This window comes from Rhinoderma darwinii, chromosome 4 (genome assembly GCF_050947455.1).
Source record: "Rhinoderma darwinii isolate aRhiDar2 chromosome 4, aRhiDar2.hap1, whole genome shotgun sequence".
In the NCBI taxonomy this organism is placed as follows: Eukaryota; Metazoa; Chordata; class Amphibia; order Anura; family Rhinodermatidae; genus Rhinoderma; species Rhinoderma darwinii.
This window is the reverse complement of record NC_134690.1, coordinates 172,198,405-172,220,776: the sequence shown is the minus strand read 5'-3', so window position 1 is coordinate 172,220,776 and position 22,372 is coordinate 172,198,405. Positions and strand designations below refer to the sequence as shown.

General features: G+C 43.4%; 2 protein-coding genes across 3 annotated transcripts in view; one reads left to right on the top strand and one right to left on the bottom strand.

Moving 5' to 3' along the window:
* The first annotated feature begins 20 nt into the window (after positions 1-20).
* ALG3 (ALG3 alpha-1,3- mannosyltransferase) lies at positions 21-15,268 on the top strand. The gene is made up of 9 exons (XM_075861892.1): positions 21-368; positions 449-548; positions 3,154-3,301; positions 3,420-3,580; positions 5,301-5,421; positions 5,993-6,198; positions 6,283-6,359; positions 14,680-14,824; positions 14,920-15,268. Exons 1-9 carry the CDS (start codon positions 176-178, stop codon positions 15,101-15,103), a joined length of 1,335 nt encoding a protein of 444 aa, XP_075718007.1. The 5' UTR covers positions 21-175; the 3' UTR covers positions 15,104-15,268.
* A 2,436-nt stretch (positions 15,269-17,704) lies between these two features.
* Positions 17,705-22,372, bottom strand: part of VWA5B2 (von Willebrand factor A domain containing 5B2) — an 85,235-nt gene continuing 80,567 nt past the window's right edge. For both annotated transcript variants that reach the window (XM_075861890.1, XM_075861891.1), the window contains exons 20-22: positions 20,568-20,625; positions 20,355-20,475; positions 17,705-18,543 (exon numbers count right to left, since the gene is read on the bottom strand). In XM_075861890.1, the coding sequence (XP_075718005.1) occupies positions 17,935-18,543; positions 20,355-20,475; positions 20,568-20,625 (788 nt within the window). In that variant the 3' untranslated portion in view covers positions 17,705-17,934. The remainder of the gene's footprint in view (positions 18,544-20,354; positions 20,476-20,567; positions 20,626-22,372) is intronic.

Sequence of the window (22,372 nt, the reverse complement as noted above, 5' to 3'; positions counted from 1 at the left end):
TACCTTACTAGAGCCACGTGTCCTCCACATACGTCACTGTGTCATGTGTATGTAGTAGTGAAGCTTGCCGGACCGTCCCATCAGCCACTCTGCCCCTCGCCCGCACCGGCTCTTCCCGGCCTCTCACTGCCGCTTCCTGTTTCCGGGTGGCCCGGTGCAGCTGTCACTTGAGCTGATGGCTCCGGCTGCTGCTGCCCGGAGGAGAGGCGCTCCGGCCGGGGGACGCTCCGCTCTTGTGGAGAGCCTACGCCGGGGATGGGAGAACAAGTTCCAGATTCTGATCGACCCCCGGTACACAGCGCTGCTGGGAGTGTGCCTGTTCCTGGCCGAGCTGGGGGTCACACACTGGGTCATCCAGAGAGTCCCATGTGAGTGCAACACGGTCATCTGTCGTATACGATACGTGTATGGTCCGTCCAGTCCTCATCCGTCCGTCCTCTCTCCACAGACACCGAGATAGACTGGAAAGCCTACATGGATGAGGTGGAAGGAGTGCTGAATGGGACCTATGATTACACTAAGCTACAGGGGGACACGGGGCCTCTGGTGTGAGTATATGGGGGGGTCACATGGGCAAGAAATATTTAAAAAGGTTGATGCCAGTTTTCTGGATTAACAGACACATTCCATAGTTGTGCTAATTATATATATATATATATATATATATATATATATATATATATATATATATACACAGACAACAGATCTACCATAAATGATTGCAGAAGCTGGCGTAGGTCCACACCTGCTTGTGACAGGCATAGCTTTGCATTTCCGTCGCATCGAAAACCAAAGTTGCACCAAATTCATTAAAACGTGCGCACCTCCTAATATGATTGGCACATTTTCCACAAACGTAAATTAGCTTAAGACTGGCGTTTGAAAAGCCAGCCTTAGGGCTTATTTACACGCGCCCCGCACGGACCTGTGTTAGTCTATGGGGCCGCGCAGACTGTCCGTGAGTTTCATGCAGCGTGTGTCCGCTGTGTAAAACTCACGACATGTCCTATATTTGTGCATTTCTCGCGCATCACGCACCCATTGAAGTCAACGGGTGCGTGAAAATCACGCGCACCACGCGGAAGCACTTCTGTGGGACGCGCGTGATTCGCGCAACAGCAGTCAAAAGTATGAATGAAAACAGAAAAGCACCACGTGCTTTTCTGTTTACAAACATCCAAACGGAGTGTCATGATGATGATGGCGGCTGCGCGAAAATCACGCAGCCACGCATCATACGCTGCTGACACACGCAGCTGTTAAGTGCCTTTTGCGCACGCAAAACGCACACGCTCGTGTAAATCCGCCCTTAATATGTTTCCCTTCGTGTTCTGGTTGAATGTTTGAGCTTCCCACATTTGTAGCAATGACACTGGATCAACGTCCACAGGTACTAGATTTACTGTGAAAAATGTTTGCATCAAACCAAGAGAAGACCGCAGGGAAATCCGCAGTGGCAAATCCACACCAAATCGTGCAGGTCTGCCACTGCAGATCGGTTAATATTTGAAAAAAATCTGTATACTCGTTCCCAATCTTCTGTCGCTTCACCAGTAAGGCTAGCATGGTTCCTCGCCGGTCTCCACCAATGACGAATTGACACATGCAGCAGTCTTATTGGCTGCTGCGGTCACCCGTCTAGATGACACATCATCACTGGAGGTCAAGATACAGAGACTTGCCTAGTGTTACCAAAAAAGTGGCACTACATTTTTTTTTTTTTTTTTACATTATTATTTTTTTTTTACATTGTACAATTTTCGACACCTGCAGATTTTGCTGTAGATCTATATAGGTGATGTGTCCTCTTAATTTTGCGATAAATCGATGCCACCTGAAGGTACAGTGCCCGCTCATTGTGAATGGCTTGCTCTACAAAATAGTTGTAAAGACTACAAGTCTCTGGAGTAACGTGGTCAATGCATTGAGAAACTTGCTACTGGTGACTATCTGTGGGTTTTTAGTTGATCTAAACACTTGTCATATCCTATCATAGTAAGTTCTAGTATAGCAGTAGAATATGCCATCACTGTAGGTCCTGCTACGCGGCCCGCTATGAGTTGGGAAAATCAGAGCCGTTCAACTAGGCGGCTCATTGATCGGTGCCCGTTTGCGCCTTTCACAAGGGGCAATGGATGGTTTACGCAGGGAGATGTGCTGCCGACAACTATAATATTTATTGCTGCACACGAACAGATCAGCCGATGAATGTGTTTGCTCGCTCATCAGCTGATCGTTGGCCTGTTTACACACGGCAGTGATCGGGAAGGTGCGTTCATATGAACGCTCGTTTGCCCAATCATTGGCCAGTGTAAAATGGCCTTTGATTTTTGGCGTACTGAACCAGCGCTGCTGGTCGCACACAGGTCCCTTCAGTTTATTCCCTGCACAGCAGCGCTCTGAGATGCTCCCAGTGCAGGGAACTAATCTAGGACCTCCGTCCCTTCTTGTGGTCAGTCGGGGTGTCAGAGGATGGTGGGGTGATTTGCCATCATTTTCATCAAGCCTCTTTAAGCTAAAATGTTTCAGCTTTTGCCTGGTAACATGAGCAGTCAGGACGTGGGTGACAACCTTGGTATTACATAATGTATGGGACCAGTGTCATCACCCAGTCTATTTATGTTGAGCTGTCATCAGCGTTAGAAGTAGGGCTTGTCCCTAGCGATAACGTGGTTATCCAACCAGGACTTTGGGTGATGGTGCTGCCTATCTGTGCCAGTGTTGTCACCCAGTAGTGGGTAGAAGTGTTAGGATGTGATATAGCTACATTTGCCTCTAGAGGATGATCCAATACTAGGAAGGGGAAAAAAATAAAAGTTAATTATACCAGGGGCGGACATACCATTGGTGCAGCTGCACAGGGCCCAGCAGGTAAGGGGGCCCACTGTTACCTTAAAGCAACGGTCTTCTGTCTGTTAGTGCATGTACATGATCTGTCTGAGATGATGAATTGTATGGCTAACAATTATTGATGGATCGATAGAGAGACATACGGGGGTGATCTGTAATTACATTTTGGAGAGCCAGGGTCCCATATAATAATCTTGCACTGGGGCCCTCAGGTGTCTGTGGACACCCCTGAATTATACAAAATAAAATCTATATTGTATGTGTTTTTGGATTTACTCAGTTTTTGGTACTTTTTTAAAACAGGTATCCTGCTGGATTTGTATACATTTTCAGTGCTTTCTACTACTTAACGGAGCACGGGACCAACATAAGACTGGCCCAGTATATCTTCGCTGCGCTCTATCTGTTGACACTGTTTCTTGTGTTCCGCATCTACATTGTGACTAAAAAGGTAAGTCACGAATACAGACTGTGTGTGTGTGTGTGTGTGTGTGTGTGTGTGTGTGTGTGTGTGTATAATTAGTGTATGTGTGAAACTGCCTTTTCTATCTGTTATCGTCCATTCTTAGGTACCACCCTATGTGTTCTTCTTCATGTGCTGTGCTTCATATCGTGTGCACTCCATCTTCCTTCTTCGCCTCTTCAATGATCCAGTGGCTATGGTCATTTTATTCTTTGCCATCAACCTGATCTTACAGGACCACTGGAACTGGGGCTGCTTTTTCTATAGGTAATTATAGGAAATATTTTTTTTAGTTGCCCGAATACCAAAATACAAACTTTTCTGCATTTAGATTGTAACATACTTGTACAATATTTTTTAAATAGTTTGTAAAATGGCCACAGTCGTGATGGCGGTTCAAAGGCATTTTCATCTAAAAGGAACCAGTCAGCAGTTTTGGGGACTCAATACTGCTGACCGAGTGATAAAGGAGAGGGGGGGTGCATTTTAAACATACCTTTTTTTTGTTGGTCATGCAAGTTGCATAAGCGAGAAATCGGTGTTTAATTCCCCCGGCGTGCCGATTGCAAGAGCCACTAAGGCGAGACTTGATGTGCAAGTATTCCTGCGCTGCCAGCCACGCCACTCTCCTTTGAGTGGCAGCTCTAGTGGTCTCCTGATTTGCCTCTAGAGCTGTCACTCAGAGCAGATCGCAGCACTTACGACCGCCGCACTGAGGAAATCAAACATTAATTTCTCGGTCATGCAACTTAAGGGTGTTTTACACAGGACGATTATCGGGCAGACGAGCGTTAATATAACGCTCGTTGACGATAATTGCCCTGGGTAAACGGGACGAATCAGAAGATGAACGAGCAAACGCTCTATCATCTGCTGGTCGTATCGTTTTAAAAAAGTAAAAGATTATCGTTGTCGGCAGCACATCTCCCGGTGTAAACAGGGAGATTCGCTGCGACATGATAATAATGGATGGGGACGAGCGATCGGAGTAACGACCACTCGTCCCCATCCATAGCTCCATGTGACGGGAGCAAACGAGCGCCGAACAACGATGTCTCATCGATCTGTGCTCACTGCACCGGCCGCTTATCGGCCGGTGTAAAAGGGCCTTTACATGACCGAGAAAAAGGTATATTTAAAATGCCCTCCCTCTCCACCTATATCACTCTGTCAGCAGTTTTGAGGCATCAAAACCACAGACAGGTTTCCTTTAATAATGTTCTTCCAAAGGTTTGTAGAATCTTTCCGTATTTTGGTAGGGTTGGGGGGGTTCCCTAAGCCCCTTGAACTCTCATCCTAATCTTGGTCGTTAATCTATTCTTCCTCTGAAACACTTCCGAAATTTTCTCAAAATTACTTGGTTTTGCTTCGATTTACCAAAAGATCGTGGCAAGACAAAGCAAATTGACCACAACGTGTGACAATCGCCTTATATACGAGGGTGAGTCAAAAATGATCTGCACTCTGGCTGTAGCGTTTATTTTAATCCACTTTCAGATTAGACAAATACATAATTTTTCGACAATCTCCCTGCTTGCAACACAGCGATCATCAGCGATCTTTGGATGCCGTGTAGCCCTAGCCTTAAGGGTTGAGAAGTATAACTGCAGGCTTTCCACTTCTCCTCTTTTGTTGGATCCATTCCTAGGTTTTTTGGGGGGGGGGGGGGGGCAAAAAATGAGTACAAAAACATTGCAAATGTTGGTGTTTGACTATTGCAAAGGGAGTACTTAATTTTTAGGGTTAATTCACACGCGGCAGATTTGTTGCAGACATTTCTGTACCATTCCATGCACTTGCTGCAGAAACCGTAAAAATCAGGTATAGCAAAAGGGTCTATCCTGTCATTGAGTATTACTCGGAAGCCAGGCGGTAAATGATCTGGTATTTATGATGATCAGTATGGAGCGTGGGATACAACCATAGCTGGTGTGTGTCAGGGTTTTGGATAATAAAAACATCCTATTTCTCCACAATGTTCCTGCAGTTTGGCTGTATCTGTCAAAATGAACATTCTGCTACTCGCTCCTGGACTTCTGTATCTTCTTTTGTGCCGGTTTGGGCTGTTGCGTACGATACCAAAACTCTGTATCTGTGCCGTGCTTCAGGTGAGTTCCCTCTGACCTGGTACCATTTCTTGTACTCGCCATATGCTGATTACAAATTGACTTAGAATGCACATTTCAACAAAAAATTTGTACAATAAGATTTATAGTGAGAACTTTTAGATATTTGCAAGATATTAAACATTATGAATATTTAAACTGTAAAATATTTTTTACGTTTCTATTCACGTTGGGTTTAGGACATCCATTTGATATACTCAATACGGGAAATGCTCCAAACTTATGTATGGAACGTATGCAATATATACAGTTGTATACGCTTCTCATAGAAAAAAAAAGAGAGAGAGAAAATCGTATTAAAAAAAAAGGTAGAACCGCCTGGCGGACACTAAAGGGACACTTCTGGTATCCATCAGGCCCATATGAGTGTCCGTGGACAAACACAGCGTGGATAAGACCTTTTTAATATGCGGTGTGAAGGTAGAGATCTTGCTTTAAATAGCTTGAGCTCAAATTTTGTTGTATACTCCAAATGGACTTGTACATTGATGATGATATCTGGTAATACACGTCTCATAGTTCATTTTTATTCTGCCACAATGTGATACCACAGGTTATCTTGGCACTACCCTTTCTGCTGGAAAATCCTGCTGCGTACCTCATACGTTCCTTCGATTTCGGTAGACAGTTCCTATTTCAATGGACAGTAAATTGGCGCTTCCTCCCAGAGTATGTATTTCAGCATCGTGCTTTCCACCTAGCGTTACTTGCAGCTCATCTCACCGGACTACTGCTCTTTTGTTTTTACCGATGGCACAGGTACCTACTGTAAATAGTGTATTGGTGGAAATATATTAAGACATCGCAAGTGAGTTCAATATATTTGGTTTATATTTAACACAGGTCCAGGCAGAGCATTCTTACAGTCTTGAAGGATCCAGCACAAAGGAAACCCCAGTCACACAGACTTTCAGCAAATAGTATCCTTACCAAAAATAAAAGCAAATGTTTCCAGCAGTTGTATTCTATAAGGCTATGTTCACACCTGTGTTACTGCTTTCCGTAATTCTGCTCCATCAAAGAAGCGATTTGTTCCATTGCACCACAGACACGACCGGCAGCCGACGGAACACATGGGCTTTAATTGGTTCCATCAGCTTTCTGGTAATCACTGCCAGATCTACTATGGAGGCCACTAACGGAGCCTCCGGCGCAGATGTGAATAGAGCCTTACTGTAGTTTAGTCTTCACTCGTGAAATTTTTCACTTTTATACATAACACAAGCTCTGTCTAGCTGATGGCTACCTGACGGAACTGTACTTAAAGTGTAACTAGATGTTCAACAAGCTTGTGACATGTCGAAGTTTTGATTGGTGGGGGTACGAGCACTGAGACCCCCGCCAATCGCTAAAACGAAGCTGCAGAAACGCATGGGTGAGCGCTGAGCCGCTTCGTTTCTGTTTGGCTTTTTCCGGAGATCAATGTAGCGGTGTACGGGCTCAATAGAAAGTCTATGGGCCCGTACTCCGCTACATCAGCTTTCCGGAAAAAGCCGAACAGAAATGAAGCGGCTCAGCGCTTCTTCCACTTCGTTCTAGCGATTGGTGGGGATCTTGGCGCTCCGACGCCCCACCGATCAAAACTTCTGACGTGTCACTATGACATGTTAGAAGTTTGTTGAAGGTTAAGTTACCCTTTAATATTTAAAGTTATTAACATTAAGACAAGCAGTCTAGCTGACTGCTTGAGTTACACTGTTTTCTAACTAACATATGACAACGTTTTTGCAACATTACCAACAACTGCTACTAGCAAAATACATTCACCACCAGTTACAAACCAGAAAAAAAGGCATAGGACACAAAACATGGCAAGATTGAAAATAGGGGAGATTTATTAATAGTGTTGTAAAATGCAGCATTTTATGAGATGGCGCAAATGGATAAAAATGTAGCAAAAATGCTAAATTTGGCGCAACTTGCTAGACGTGTTCCTTTCTTAGGCCACTTTATAACGAGTATTTTACACAAAAAATGGTGCATGCAGTTTAATAAATAGGGTGCATTTTATGACTTCTGAAAAGTGGAAGGAGCAAAAAGTGTCCAACACATAATAAATTTGGCGCAGGCCGTGTGCTCTACTTTTTTGGCAGGTTTTTCTTTGTCAATTTCCCCCAATGTGTTTATTACCTATGTCTGGTCTAAAGGGCATAAGCTATGTGGGAATCCGCATGTTGCAGGATATAGCTTATGTTCTCATCCAAAATGGTTACAGGGCCTTGCGAAAGTATTCACCCCCTTTCCCCCTCCCTCTGTGTTTTTTTTTTTTTAGTGTTTTGTAGCATTAAAACTTTTAATTAAAATGGATTTTAGGGTGTTTGTACCACTTGATTTACACCATGCCTAACACTTTGAAGGTGCAAAATATTTTTGTGACTGTTAGAGAAATTTACAATTAAGGCAAAAACTGAGAACTTTATTGTGCATACGTATTCACCCCTGAAAGTCAATATTTTGTGGAGCCACATTTTCTGTCATAACAGATGCAAGTCTCATGGGGTTTGTCTCTATTAGCTTAGCACATCGAGACACTGGGATTTTCGCCCATTCTTGCAGACAAAACTGCTCCAACTCCTTCAGGCTAGATGGGTTGTGTTGGTGTTCAGCGGTCTTCAAGTCATGCCGCAGATTCTCAATTGAATTGGGGTCTGGGCTTCCCCTTAACCTGTTGCCGACACATGATGTTTATGCTTGGTATGAGCAGCTGGACGTTATCGCATCATGACTAGCATAGACTGCATTCTGATCGCATGGGAAAAACAAGTGTGCCCGCGCGATCGGGAGCAGGGCAATGGCTGTAATACACAACCGCAGCCCAAACCCTGATCCACACTTCTCCACAACTTTGTCAATGACCTGTTTGGGGAGCTCCTTGGTCTTCATGTTTTTTTGCTTAGTGGTGTTGCAGACTCGGGGACCTATTAGAACAAGTGGATTTATCCTGACATGTGACAGAACATGTGACACGTTAATTGCACACCGGGAACTTATTTAACTAATTAACTTCTAAAGTTATTTGGTTTGACTCAACCTTATTTAGGGGTTGCAGAGAAAAGGGGGTGAATACATATGCACTCACATCTTGTTTGTTTTTAGATAATTTTATTTGAGATTTTTTTTGTTTCCTTCTACTGAAACAATTTGGACTATCCTGTCAGGTCAATTACATAAAAACAAATTTAAATCCGCTTTAATTCCAGGTTGTAATGCAACGAAACAGGAAAAACACCAAGGGTGGTGAATACTCCCGCGAGGTACTGTATATATTTTGTGTATAGGACTGCTGCTCAGTCCTAATGTAGGACTGTATAGAACCTAGTAGATCTAGCTCCTTTTCTTGTCCACACCGTGCCAGCACCAGCTGATTAATTGTGGTGCCAGGCAGGTCATCCCTAGCAATTAGTCTCTTATATTACTCAGGGCTGAAGGGGGAAAGATGGCTTTTCAATATTAAAGAGGACCTATCAATTCTGAGAAAAAGTCAGTAAGGCCCACTTTACATCTAGTTTTACATCTAGTTTCTGAACTACATTTATCGTGTATGTTGGGAAAGCTTAAAGAGGCTCTGTCACCAGATTTTCAAACCCCTATCTCGTATAGCAGCAGATCGGCGCTGCAATGTAGATTACAGTAACGTGTTTTTTTTTTCAAAAACAAGCATTTTTGGCCAAGTTATGAGCATTTTTATATTTATGCAAATGAGCCTCTTAAGTCCAACTGGGCGTGTATTATGTGTGTAACATCTGGGCGTTTTTACTTGTTTTACTAGCTGGGCGTTGTGAATGGAAGTGTATGATGCTGACGAATCAGCATCATCCACTTCTCTTCGTTAACACCCAGCTTCTGGCAGAGCACAGACACACAGCGTGTTCTCGAGAGATCACACTGTGACGTCACTCACTTCCTGCCCCAGGTCCTGCATCGTGTCGGACGAGCAAGGACACATCGCGACAGAGGCTACATCGACTTACCTGCAAACGCCGATGCTGCTGCAGAATCAACTGTAGCCTCTGGTGCCGATGTGTCCTCGCTCGTCCGACACGATGCAGGACCTGGGGCAGGAAGTGACGTCACAGCGTGATCTCTCGAACACGCTGCGTGTCTGTGCACTGCCAGAAGCTGGGTGTTAACGAAGAGAAGTGGATGATACTGATTCGTCAGCATCATACACTTCTATTCACAACGACCAGCTAGTAAAACAAGTAAAAACGCCGAGATGTACACACACAATACACGCCCACTTGTACTTAACTTTAAACACGCCCAGTTGTACTTAAGAGTGCTCATAACTTGCCCAAAAATGCTCGTTTTTAAAAGAAAAAAAAACGTTACTGTAATCTACAGGGTGGGCCATTTATATGGATACACCTAAATAAAATGGGAATGGTTGGTGATATTAACTTCCTGTTTGTGGCACATTAGTATATGGGAGGGGTGAAACTTTTCAAGCTGGGTGTTGACCATGGTGGCCATTTTGAAGTCGACCATTTTGTATCCAACTTTAGTTTTTTCAATGGGAAGAGGGTCATGTGACACATCAAACCTATCGAGAATTTCACAAGAAAAACAATGGTGTGCTTGGTTTTAACGTTACTTTATTCTTTCATGAGTTATTTACAAGTTTCTGACCACTTATAAAATGTGTTCAAAGTGCTGCCCATTGTGTTGGATTGTCAATGCAACCCTCTTCTCCCACTCTTCACACACTGATAGCAACACCGCAGAAGAAATGCCAGCACAGGCTTCCAGTATCCGTAGTTTCAGTTGCTGCACATCTCGTATCTTCACACAATAGACAATTGCCTTCAGATGACCCCAAAGATAAAAGTCTAAGGGGGTCAGATCGAGAGACCTAGGGGGCCATTCAACTGGTCCACGACGACCAATCCACTTTCCAGGAAACTGTTCAGCTAGGAATGCTCGGACCTGACACCCATAATGTGGTGGTGCACCATCTTGCTGGAAAAACTCAGGGAACGTGCCAGCTTCAGTGCATAAAGAGGGAAACACATCATCATGTAGCAATTTCAGATATCCCGTGGCCTTGAGGTTTCCATTGATGAAGAATGGCCCCACTATCTTTGTACCCCATATACCACACCATACCATCAATTTTTGTGTTCCAACAGTCTTGGAGGGATCTATCCACGGGATATCTGAAATTGCTACATGATGATGTGTTTCCCTCTTTATGCACTGAAGCTGGCACGTTCCCTGAGTTTTTCCAGCAAGATGGTGCACCACCACATTATGGGTGTCGGGTCCGAGCATTCCTAGATGAACAGTTTCCTGGAAAGTGGATTGGTCGTCGTGGGCCAGTTGAATGGCCCCCTAGGTCTCCCGATCTGACCCCCTTAGACTTTATCTTTGGGGTCATCTGAAGGCAATTGTCTATGCTGTGAAGATACGAGATGTGCAGCAACTGAAACTACGGATACTGGAAGCCTGTGCTAGCATTTCTTCTGCGGTGTTGCTATCAGTGTGTGAAGAGTGGGAGAAGAGGGTTGCATTGACAATCCAACACAATGGGCAGCACTTTGAACACATTTTATAAGTGGTCAGAAACTTGTAAATAACTCATGAAAGAATAATGTAACGTTAAAACCAAGCACACCATTGTTTTTCTTGTGAAATTCTCGATAGGTTTGATGTGTCACATGACCCTCTTCCCATTGAAAAAACTAAAGTTGGATACAAAATGGCCAACTTCAAAATGGCCACCATGGTCAACACCCAGCTTGAAAAGTTTCCCCCCTCCCATATACTAATGTGTCACAAACAGGAAGTTAATATCACCAACCATTCCCATTTTATTTAGGTGTATCCATATAAATGGCCCACCCTGTACATTGCAGCGCCGATCTGCTGCAATACAAGATAGGGGTTTGAAAATCTGGTGACAGAGCCTCTTTAAGACCTACATGATAAACGTGACCATAGGGTACCATTAACCCGACTGAGGCCAAAAGAGTGTTTTCGTTTTTTTTGCCTCTTCCACGGCGCTAGGGTCCCCGCGCAGAGCACCAGCTGATGCGTTGCCTGGGCAAGCTCCTGATGTCACTGTCCATATATGGACAGTGACCAGGATTTTCCCCAGGTCCAGAGTCCTCAGGCAATGTTTACTATTACATTCCATACAGTGGGATTCATTGCAGCCTTCTGTCGGAGGTAAACGTCAGTAGTCCTCCTGACGTATACCTCCAACGCAAGGCGAGAATGCAATTTGAGGAGGGCCTAAGTGATGATAGAGGAAATTAAGACTTATTTCAAATCTATATTTAGCAAAACAGTGCATTTCCTTCAGTATTGCAAGGACTGAGTTATACTGCCTCATGTCTTGTGGGATTTTGACTGTACTGCTAGATTTCGTTCTCCTCTGGGAGGTACCAACTGTGGGAGGAAAGAGCAGATTTTATACAGCATCTGGAGGGCAAAATAGAGCATTGTGCTTAGATCTAGTCAGGATTAGGAGAGCGCGAATCAATTAATAGTTTCACTGTTATGCCAATTTCCTGGTTCATAGAATTGGATGGTAGAATTGATTTACCTATTATTCTCCCTAAAGCAAATCCGCCAACGCATCTTAAAGGGCGGCGAATCAGGCAAAAAAATGTTCTCGCCTCTAAGCAGGAGCCTGAACTTTACCCTATACAGAATATTGTTATTTTATTAGCCATGTAATAAGATATCCCTGTTTATTATGCAGCCCAACTAGAGAAGGAAGACAGCTGCTTGAAAGGGTTAATCTTAGTCTCACTAGATACCCAGAGCCAGTAGCAGCCACACGCTGAGAAGAAAGTTGGAGAGAATATTCCTTGTATCTGTGGTGCTTCTAGTGAGACCCTTCATATTTACCAGCAGGCTCCTCATCATCTGGCTGCTCCATAATACACAATTTATTTAAAATTGCTGCTAATATAAAAACATCCAGCATGTAGTAAGATAGCCGCAGAGATCTCTGTTGTGTACACATGCTGCACACTAAGGGTATGTTCACACAGGGCGCATACGCTGCAGACTTTTCCGCATTGTATCCCACCCAGAAACTGCAAGTCGCATACGCTGCAGACGGCCTGAACTGCCTCAAATGTTTTTGTTTATTCCCGCGACAGTTTTTAGCCAGTCAGAGGGAAAAAAAAAGCGGCATGTTCTTTCTTACTGCTGTTCCACTTCTGACCTCCCACTGAAATCAATGGGAGGCAGAGAACGTTTTTCGCTGCGTTTTTTGGCCGCGGGCGAAAAACACCTCAAATTGCATCAAGAATTTGCAGGCAGGTCCAAATCTGCCTGCAAAAAAAAACCTCAATCTGAACAGGGCCTTACAGAGTAGTGATATCTGCTGCATTTGAATAGCTGGATTAACACTAAATCTTTAAATGTTTTTAATAATATATACTAGTCCTTCTCAATGAATTAGAATATCATCAAAAAGTTAATTTATTTCTGTAAATCAATTCAAAAAGTGAAACTCTTATTATATAGATTCATTACACTCAGTGATCTATTTCCAGCATTTTTTTCTTTTAATGTTGATGAGTATGGCTTACAGATAATGAAAACCCCAAATTGTGTCTCTGAAAATCATTATTGAAATTGGGCTTATATAATATTCTAATTTTCTATACCGAAATGTAGCCCTACTGAAAAGTATGTACAGTATATGCCCTCAATACTTAGTCGGGGCTTCTTTTGCATGAATTACTGCATCAATGCGGCGTGGCATGGAGGCGATTGGCCTGTGGCACTGCTGAGGTGTTATGGAAGCCCAGGTTGCTTTGATAGTCATAATCATCAACATTAAAAGAAAAAAAAATGCAGGAAATAGATCGCTCTGTGTATTATGTATATAATATGAGTTTCACTTTTTGAATTTACTGAAATAAACTTTTTGATACTCTAATTCATTGAGAAGTGTGTGCGTGTTGCGTGTTGCGTGTTGCAGATCATTTTTTTTTTTTTTTTGTATATAGGTTTTATGTTTTGGTCTCCTATTCCTTCATGAGGTTTCCCAAGAAGTGATGGGCTCTTCTTCCTTTTTTTTTTTTTTTTTTTTTTAACTGCCTGCGGCCCCATGCACTCGACCGTGAAAACGGCCGTAATCACGGGCCCATAGACTTCTATTGGCCACGGGTACCTTCCCGTTTGCTTACGGGAAGGTGCCCAGGCCGTTGAAAAATATAGAACATGTCCTATTTCAGGCCGTAATTACGGCACGGGCAGGCCCATAGAAGTCTATGGGGCTCCCGTAATTACGGGTGGCTACGTGTGTGCACCCGTAATTACAGGAGCGTTGCTACGCATGGTACTCACTGTCCAGCGGTAGTCACTGTCACTTACTACCGCTGGACAGTGAGTACCATGCGCTGCGCTCACAATATAGATTTCTAATGTTTCCCTCAAAAACCTGCTACAAAAAAAAGTTCACTTACCCAGAACTCCCTGCTTTCTTCCTCCAGTCCGGCCTCCTGGGATAACGTTTCATCCCATGTGACCGCTGCAGCCAATCACAGGCTGCATCGGTCACGTGGACTGCCGCGTCATCCAGGGAGGTTATACTGGATGTCAAAAGAGGGACGCGTCACCAAGACAACGGCCGGGGTACGTATGAACTTTTTTCTTTCTATCGCTGCGTTCCGCTGCGGAAACTCTGCCCGAAAGAGCTGCCCCTTCTTCCAGCACTGATAGAGAGAAGAGGCTGCCGATCAGAGCTGGATGGAGAGAGGAGGCTGGAATCAGTGCTGGATAGAGAGAAGGGGCTGCCGATCAGAGCTGGATGGAGAGAGGAGGCTGGAATCAGTGCTGGATAGAGAGAAGGGGCTGCCGATTAGTGCAGTGCAATATCTTTCTCTATGTGTAAAGAGAAGCAGAGAAAACTGATCTGTAAATACGGGTGACTAAAGACCCGTATTTACGGGAGGAAAAAAATACGGTGTGCATGGGGCCTTAGTAAGCAGATGCTTTTTATTTTAATGCTGTACATCTTACACTTGTTATAAATGCTCTTTCTAGTAGGTTAATTATCTGTATCAGTTTTTACCTACAATGATTGTACTGATTTTATAATCTTATCGAAAAATTCACAATTCTGCGACTTTTTTTTTTTGTAGCACTTCATTAGTTTGTAGAAAACCTAATAAAGAATAATTTTTAGCGAAGCTTCAGATAAAAAATTCATGTTACAGGTACAGTGTGACCTCTACCATTGGCATTTAAAATTTGGACAAACCTTGACTCTACCAGAGATTATTTTTGTCCTGTTCTCTAGTAACTTCCTGGGTGTTACCTTCAGTCGCTCTCTACATTATCAGTTCTATGTCTGGTACTTTCACACATTGCCTTATTTGTTGTGGTGCACGGATACCAGCGTCCTGCCAGGACTTGCCAGGTATGCATTCAGAGCACAATTCAGTAGTGGGGGGTGTTTCCTGTGATTAGTGTGACCTTAACAGTGTCTTTTGGTTTTTTTCTTCCCCTTTTCAGAATCCTTATATTGGGCCTTATTGAGTTGTCATGGAACACTTTCCCATCTACGGCTTTTAGCTCAGGTGCTCTCCATTTGTGTCACGTGGCCATTCTACTCCACCTGTGGTTTGGTGTTCCACCAGATGAGAAGTCTCCCAAGGACAATGTAGCAATCTCCAGGACACCTCTGAAGAAGGACTAAACTCCTTTATAAGGGGCGAACATTCTTGTTGTTCACGTATGAAAAGTCTGCTACAAAGAATACTGGGGCTGAGGAGTGTTGGTTTTTCTTAAATTGCAAGGGGAATAAGAGACATGTTGTCTTTATACACTATATTTTTTTTACCAATAAATGTGGAAAACCTGATTTATATTTAGCTGTGCCTTGCTTTAAGGAAACAAGAAGAACTGTTACTGCATTCTAGTATTATTTATACTGTATATACTCACATCCATATTAGGCTCTGTTCACACCACACTGTGAGCTTTCCATCGGGAGGACTCCCAACATAGACCTCCAACAGAAGGCTCTGACGTATACCACTGTACAGGGATATACCCCCTCCTCAGCACAGCCATTTGCCTCGAGTACAGCGACCATCAGAACATGTACAGTATTGTTAAAAAAAAATGGCGTTTAAAAAAAGCAAATAAAGCACTAAATCATCATAACTTATTTGCCTAAATGCACTGGAAATACTACATACCCAATTCCAAATTAAAACAATAACAAAATGTATCCAGTTTGTTTTAATCCTTTACAGAAAGATTAGAAAAATGAATATTTGTTTTATTAGTATTGTTTTGACTGAATCAGCGCAGTCAATTCCATCAAAAACAATCGAACCCTGTCAAAACCATTAGCAAAGTTTCCATCACCATTGAGATCAATGGTGATGCAAATGGAAGCTAAGGTTTCAGTTTGCCTTTCCGTTGGGTTCCTCCAATGGAAAGACAATGCGGATTTGAACAGGCCCTTAGGCTGTTCAAAAAAAACAGCAGTGCCAGCATTTTTGTTTAAAAACTCAAATGTAATGTATAAACTGAAAAAATGTTTGATTTTACTTTACTAATATTTAGTGGCATAACCATTGTTTCTGAGAACTGCTCTGTGTTGAATGGAGTCGACCAACTTCTGGCACCTCTGAACAGGTATTCCAGTCCAGGAAGATTGGACTACACTCCAGTTTTTTGGGGGGTTTTGCCTCATAAACCGCATTTTTTATGTCACCCCTAAGTACTCTATGGGATTGAGGTCAGGGGATTGGGCTGGCCACCCCATTACCTCAATCCTGTTTGTCTGTAACCCAGATGTTGTTTGCTTACTGGTGTGTTTTGGGTCATTGTCATGTTGAAACACCCATTTCAAGGGCATTTCTTCTTTGGCATAGGGCAACATGATCTCCCCAAGTATTTTGATATATTCAAACTGATCCATGATCCCCTGTATGCGATAAATAGGCCCAACATCGTGGTATGAGAAACCTCCCCATATCGTGATTTTTGCTCCACCATGCTTTACTGCACTATGGCTTGAATTCAGTGCTCGGAGGTCGTCTGACATACCTGTCTGCAGCCACAAGACCCAAAAATAACAATTTTGCTTTCATCAGTCCACAAAATGTTGCGCCATTTCTCTTTGGGCCAGTCACTGTGTTCCTTGGCAAATTTTAACCTATTCAGGACATGTTTTTTTTTCAACAACAGGACTTTGCGGGGAGTTCTTGCTGGTAACTTGGCTTCACTTCATCTGATTGTGGCAGTACTTACTGGTGACTTCAGATCTTCTTTTATCTTCCTGGAGGTGATCACTGGCTGAGCCTTTGCCATTTTGGCTATTCTTCGATCTATTTGAACGGTAGTTCCCCGCTTCCTTCTGCGTCTTTCAGGTTTTGGTTGCCGCTTCGAGATCATTTTAGCTGAGCAGCCTATAATTTGCTGCATTTCTCTATATGTTTTTCCCTCTCCAATCAACTTTTTAATCAAAGTACGTTTTTCCATCAGAACAAATGTGTGGAACGACCCATTTTCCCCAGTATTTCAGAAGGAAATACACTATAACCAACATGTGCAACATTTGCCACCCTCCTACCTTAAATAAGACAAATTGACACCTGTTATTCCACAGAATGAATTACTTCACCAATCTAACTCCTCACTGCTATTATTTTGAATAAGCCCCTTTCACCTAATAATTCAATTACTCAGCGGCATGCATGTCCTAATTGTTGGGTCTCGGTTTTTTCTACTACACTTACAAGTAAATTATTTGCTATGTTGAAATATCACTTCTACCAAAACCAATGATTTATCAGGTTAATGATGTTGGACTGCTATTTTTTTTAACACTACTCTATATACAGTGCACTACAGATCAGTATCACTGCAGATCCTGGCAGCACTGCACTACACTACACTACAGTCCCAGCTGATATGTGAGAGGACACCGCCCCCCCCCTTCCGTATACCACATGTATCAGCCATGAGCGTAAACTGCCGGGGGAACGCCTACAGCACGGCACAATATCGGCTCAGTCCAATCCTACCTCTAGCCCCGCCTCCGCGTTGATGTTATCGCGTTGCATGTGTTAACTCTTACATCCCCAGCAGGAACATGGAATGTGGGCATAATAGTGTACATGGGAGCCTTGTATATAGCAAGTCTCTGTAGGCTGCCTCTCAACCCAGCCTGGGAAACCCAGTGACTTAACTGTCATTATATATATATATATATATATAAATACATACGGGCCACTGAAGCTTCCCCGGGGACGTATATGTCTGAAAGAGGCCATATAGTGGCATCTGTTACCCATAGGATCCTATTGGGAAAAAAAACACACTTATGTCACACTTTTTTTCTTAACTGGATAGCGTTTGTATGAAATAGCGGTCTACTCATGCTATTCGATACCATTATTAGTGGTATACCAACACAAACCAGCCAGACAGATCACAAACGTGATGTGAGCAGAGCCTAAGGCATTAGACATCTGTGGTCATTGCCTTTATTTTTAAGATACCATGTTTACTTCAAACATCACCTGGCTTGTAGCAAAGCATATTTAAGTTAAGATTTTCATCCCAGTGACGGAGAAGCAAGAAAAGCTGACGGGCAGCGCCTTTCAATGCAAGCAACTGTAGACCGTCAGGAAGTGTCTGTGCCCGCAGCCAACCCTCTGCCTTCGCAGCTAGTAGCTCCCATTCTGTAAAGAAGCCAGCACAGCGATGCTCAAGCCATGCCAGTGCTACGGCTGTGGCCCAGGAACATCCCTCAAGATCTGAATCTAATTCATTGCCAGTCTCTGAAGGACATGGAGAAGTGTCGCATGGATCTGTCTCAGATCCTCGCCCACTGTCTGCTTGATGGCAAAGAGCTTCAGGGCAGGATGTGGCATAGACAGGCAGAGAAGAGGTATCCTTTGTTATTGGAACCTGCGGCTGAGATCCTCCTTTGGAAGTTTGTGCTCCTCCTCGGATAAAGTCCCCATGTTCTAATGGGCAAGGCTCAGACACTGGGCTGAGGCTTCCATGATGACAGGTAAATGGGGAAGCACGGAGTAAACGCTGAAGAGAGATCTGCACAACACTGGAAAAGCAGTTGTTTAAGTTGAAAAAACCATCTGGGGACTGCAAGCTAATCTAAAGAAGAAGAAAAAATAATAATTGGGTAAATGAGGAGTTGAACAAATGAAGGCTTGTTGAAACAAGATTCATATTAACTTCTATGGCTAGATTCACACACCGCATAAAGAATAGGATATTGAACCAGGTTTCATATTTTTGGTGAGGATTTAAAAAACGCACATATTTCACCCTTTCATTGCAATAGGTAAAATCTGCTGCAGAAATCCACAACAGATAGGGCAGGGAACAGCGACCTTTGCAATGCCCGCTGTTGTAAAACTACTATTCCCTTTATGCCCTAGCAGCCTTTGGCTGTCAGGACATGCTGGGAGTTGTAGTTCCACAACAGCTGGAGTGCCTTAGGTTGCTGACCCCCCGAGATAGATCATGGTTTGAAAATCTGCAGCATGTCTGGAATTTGCGGCAGATTTTTTATGCTGTATGTGAATGGGGTTTGTTAATAACCTATTCACTTACATTGTTACTTTGGTGCAGAATTTTGATGCAGATTCCGCAAGGAGCGTGCAATGTGCTTGAGCAAACCATTCTAAAGTTCCGTTAGCTACAGCGCCATTATGTCAAGTATCATCCCACTGTCTCTGTAATCCTCTGAACAGGTTGTATAAATTACATGGGGGAGATTTATCAATGCAAACATTATATTTTTGAAGCTCCTTTGCCACTTTTTTCCCAGCACTGCACTACTTTGGCAGCCAGTACTAGTTACATGGTACACCAGTCTTGGTAAATGTCCCACAATTTGAAAACAATTAGTTTAGTGCTACTGAGAGTAGCCAAAACTTTCTGATCTGCACTTCACTATTGCTATTTGGCTACAGAGTGGCATATTTTGTTTATTCACTGTTCTTTAAAAAGTGACATCTTTTGCTGTCGGAGAAAGTGAAAGTTACATAGTTTGTACGGTTGAAAAAAGACACATGTCCATCAAGTTCAACCAAGGGATGGGAAAGGGGAAGTAAAAAATCTCTACACATAGGAGCGAATATTTTTCTCTTCTAGGAAATTATCTAAGCCTTTTTTAAAGCCATCTACTGTCCCTGCGGTGACCAGCTCCTGCGGTAGGCTATTCCATAGATTCACAGTTCTCACAGTAAAGAAGGCTTGTCGCCTCTGCAGGTTGAACCTTTCTTTTTCCAGATGGAGGGAGTGCCCCCTTGTTTTTTGAGTAACCGACAGAATTTGAAATGACAAGCAGCAAACCTCAGCAAGATCATCTCTGCTTTGACAAATGGCCGTTAACGTACTGTTAGAATGAAACATTTAAGGTATAGGTAATGTTCACACGGCTTATTTTCAGCCATTTTTCGGGCCATAAACGGCCGAAAAAGCCTACAAACATCTGCCCATTGATTTCAGTGGGAAAAACTGCGTTCTGTTCCAACGGGCCGTTTTGTTACGTGGCCGCTTTGAAAAACTGCCGCGTAAAAAACCGCCCACGAAAAAGAAGTGCATGTCACTTCTTGAGCCGTTTTTGGAGCCATTTTTCATTGACTCTATAGAAAAACAGCTCCAAAAACAGCCGTGAAAAACGCGAGTTGCTGAAAATCAGGAGCGGTTTTCCCTTGAAAACAGCTCCGTATTTTCAGACGTTTTTTTATTAAGCGTGTGAACATACCCTTAGGGTTAGTTAACACACGGCAGAAGTCTTTCAGAAATGTCTGAAAACCAGGTCCATACATCTGAATGGGGTTGTTTCTGCAGTATGCACATGAATTTCTGCAAGCCTCATTCAGATGTATAGGACAGTAGAAGAAATTTCTGAAAACAAGTCTGCCGTATATGAATATACCTTTTAGAGTGCTTACCAGGGGTAGATAGTCCTGTATCACAAGATCCGTTTTTGGTTCTTTATCTCCTGTTAAACATGGCTTCAAGGGGGAGAGTTTTCCAGACAAATTGCGGATTTTCCTCTTACCAGCACTAACCCTGTATAGGCAGATGGAACAAATCTCACATTTAAAGAGAAAATCAGGCCATGCTACAAGGGGCACAAACACGTTACGCGATCTATAACTTACCGTGAGCTTAGGGAAGTATCGGATGATTTCTGTGGAGCAAATGGGCTACTAATTTGTCCTGAAATAGAGAGCTTCGATTAGAACGTTTCCTTGTTTATTGTTGCAAAGGGGGAAAAAAAAAAAGTATATTCATCTTTGAAAATCAGTTCACATGTAGAATTCCTCTACACAGAAAGTTAATGTACTTACAAAAGTTATTTATCATATACTAATTATGAGATACAGGGATTAATGAACTTGTAGAGGATTTGCATAGTAAAATATACATTTTTGTAGATGATAATTCTTTACACAGTTTATTAACACAAAGGAGGACAGTATTCTATTACTAATGGATCTATGTAAGTCGGAGGGTTGGGCAAAGAAGTGGCAAATGAGGTTTAACACCGAAAAATTTAAGATTATGTATTTGGGAAGAGAAAATACATGTCACCATTACATGCTAAATGACAAACACTGGGTAAAACGGACATGGGAAAGGACATCGGAATATTAGTCGACCGTAAATTTAACTGTAGCAACCAGTGTCAGGTAGCTGCTGCCAAGGCAAATAAGATAATGGGGTTCTCAAAAACAAGTATGGGGCACCAGTGTACAAGAAAGACCTACTGCAGTAGAGATTTAGTGTATTCAAAGATGGGCAACCAAAGTAATAAATGGAAAAGGCGGACTGCAGTACCCAGAACAAAATTGGGCTTATTTTTTTCCTGTACACACTGTGTTCCTACTTTACTTTCATGTTAAGGTTTAAAGAGGCTCTGTCACCAGATTTTGCAACCCCTATCTGCTATTGCAGCAGATCGGCGCTGCAATGTAGATTACAGTAACGTTTTTATTTTTAAAAAACGAGCATTTTTGGCCAAGTTATGACCATTTTTGTATTTGAAAAAGTCCAAGTGGGCGTGTTTAAAGTAAAAGTCCAACTGGGCGTGTATTATGTGCGTACATCGGGGCGTTTTTACTTCTTTTACTAGCTGGGCGTTGTGTATAGAAGTATCATCCACTTCTCTAAACAACGCCCAGCTTCTGGCAGTGCAGACACAGCGTGTTCTCGAGAGATCACGCTGTGACGTCACTCACTTCCTGCCCCAGGTCCTGCATCGTGTCGGACGAGCGAGGACACATCGGCACCAGAGGCTACAGTTGATTCTGCAGCAGCATCGGCGTTTGCAGGTAAGTCGATGTAGCTACTTACCTGCAAACGCTGATGCTGCTGCAGAATCAACTGAAGCCTCTGGTGCCGATGTGGCCGACACGATGCAGGACCTGGGGCAGGAAGTGAGTGACGTCACAGCGTGATCTCTCGAGAAGAAGCCAGAATGCTGGCGAAACGCGCGTCGGGTGCTCATTCCTTTTAACTGTCCTTGGTGTAACACATGGCTTGGGTTGCCTCTTCAGGCTATTCGATAGATTTTTGCTATCGCTCTCCACAATATCTGGCTGACAGCTGATAGCCTACAGCGCGACTGTGCTGCTAGTGCGGCACACCAAGCTGTCATAACACGAGCGGCTGGTTGTGTTATTTCTCCCAGCCGCCGCTCCTGTCTGACCGCCGGTGTAATTGCCGCGCGGCTCCCTCTATGCTGCCCACTCCGTTTTAATACGGGAACAGGGCTACATGCTTAATTCAGGTCCACTTACAGTGGACCTGTACTCTGATATAGAATCTGTGTCGCATCTCAGCTGACAACTGGGCGCGGGCACATTCAGGGAACCACAGCTGATCTCCACGCTGCCGCCCTGATACACAGGGACAGCGGCGTGAGAGTGCAGCTGTATGCTGATTATTCACACACACTGCGGCA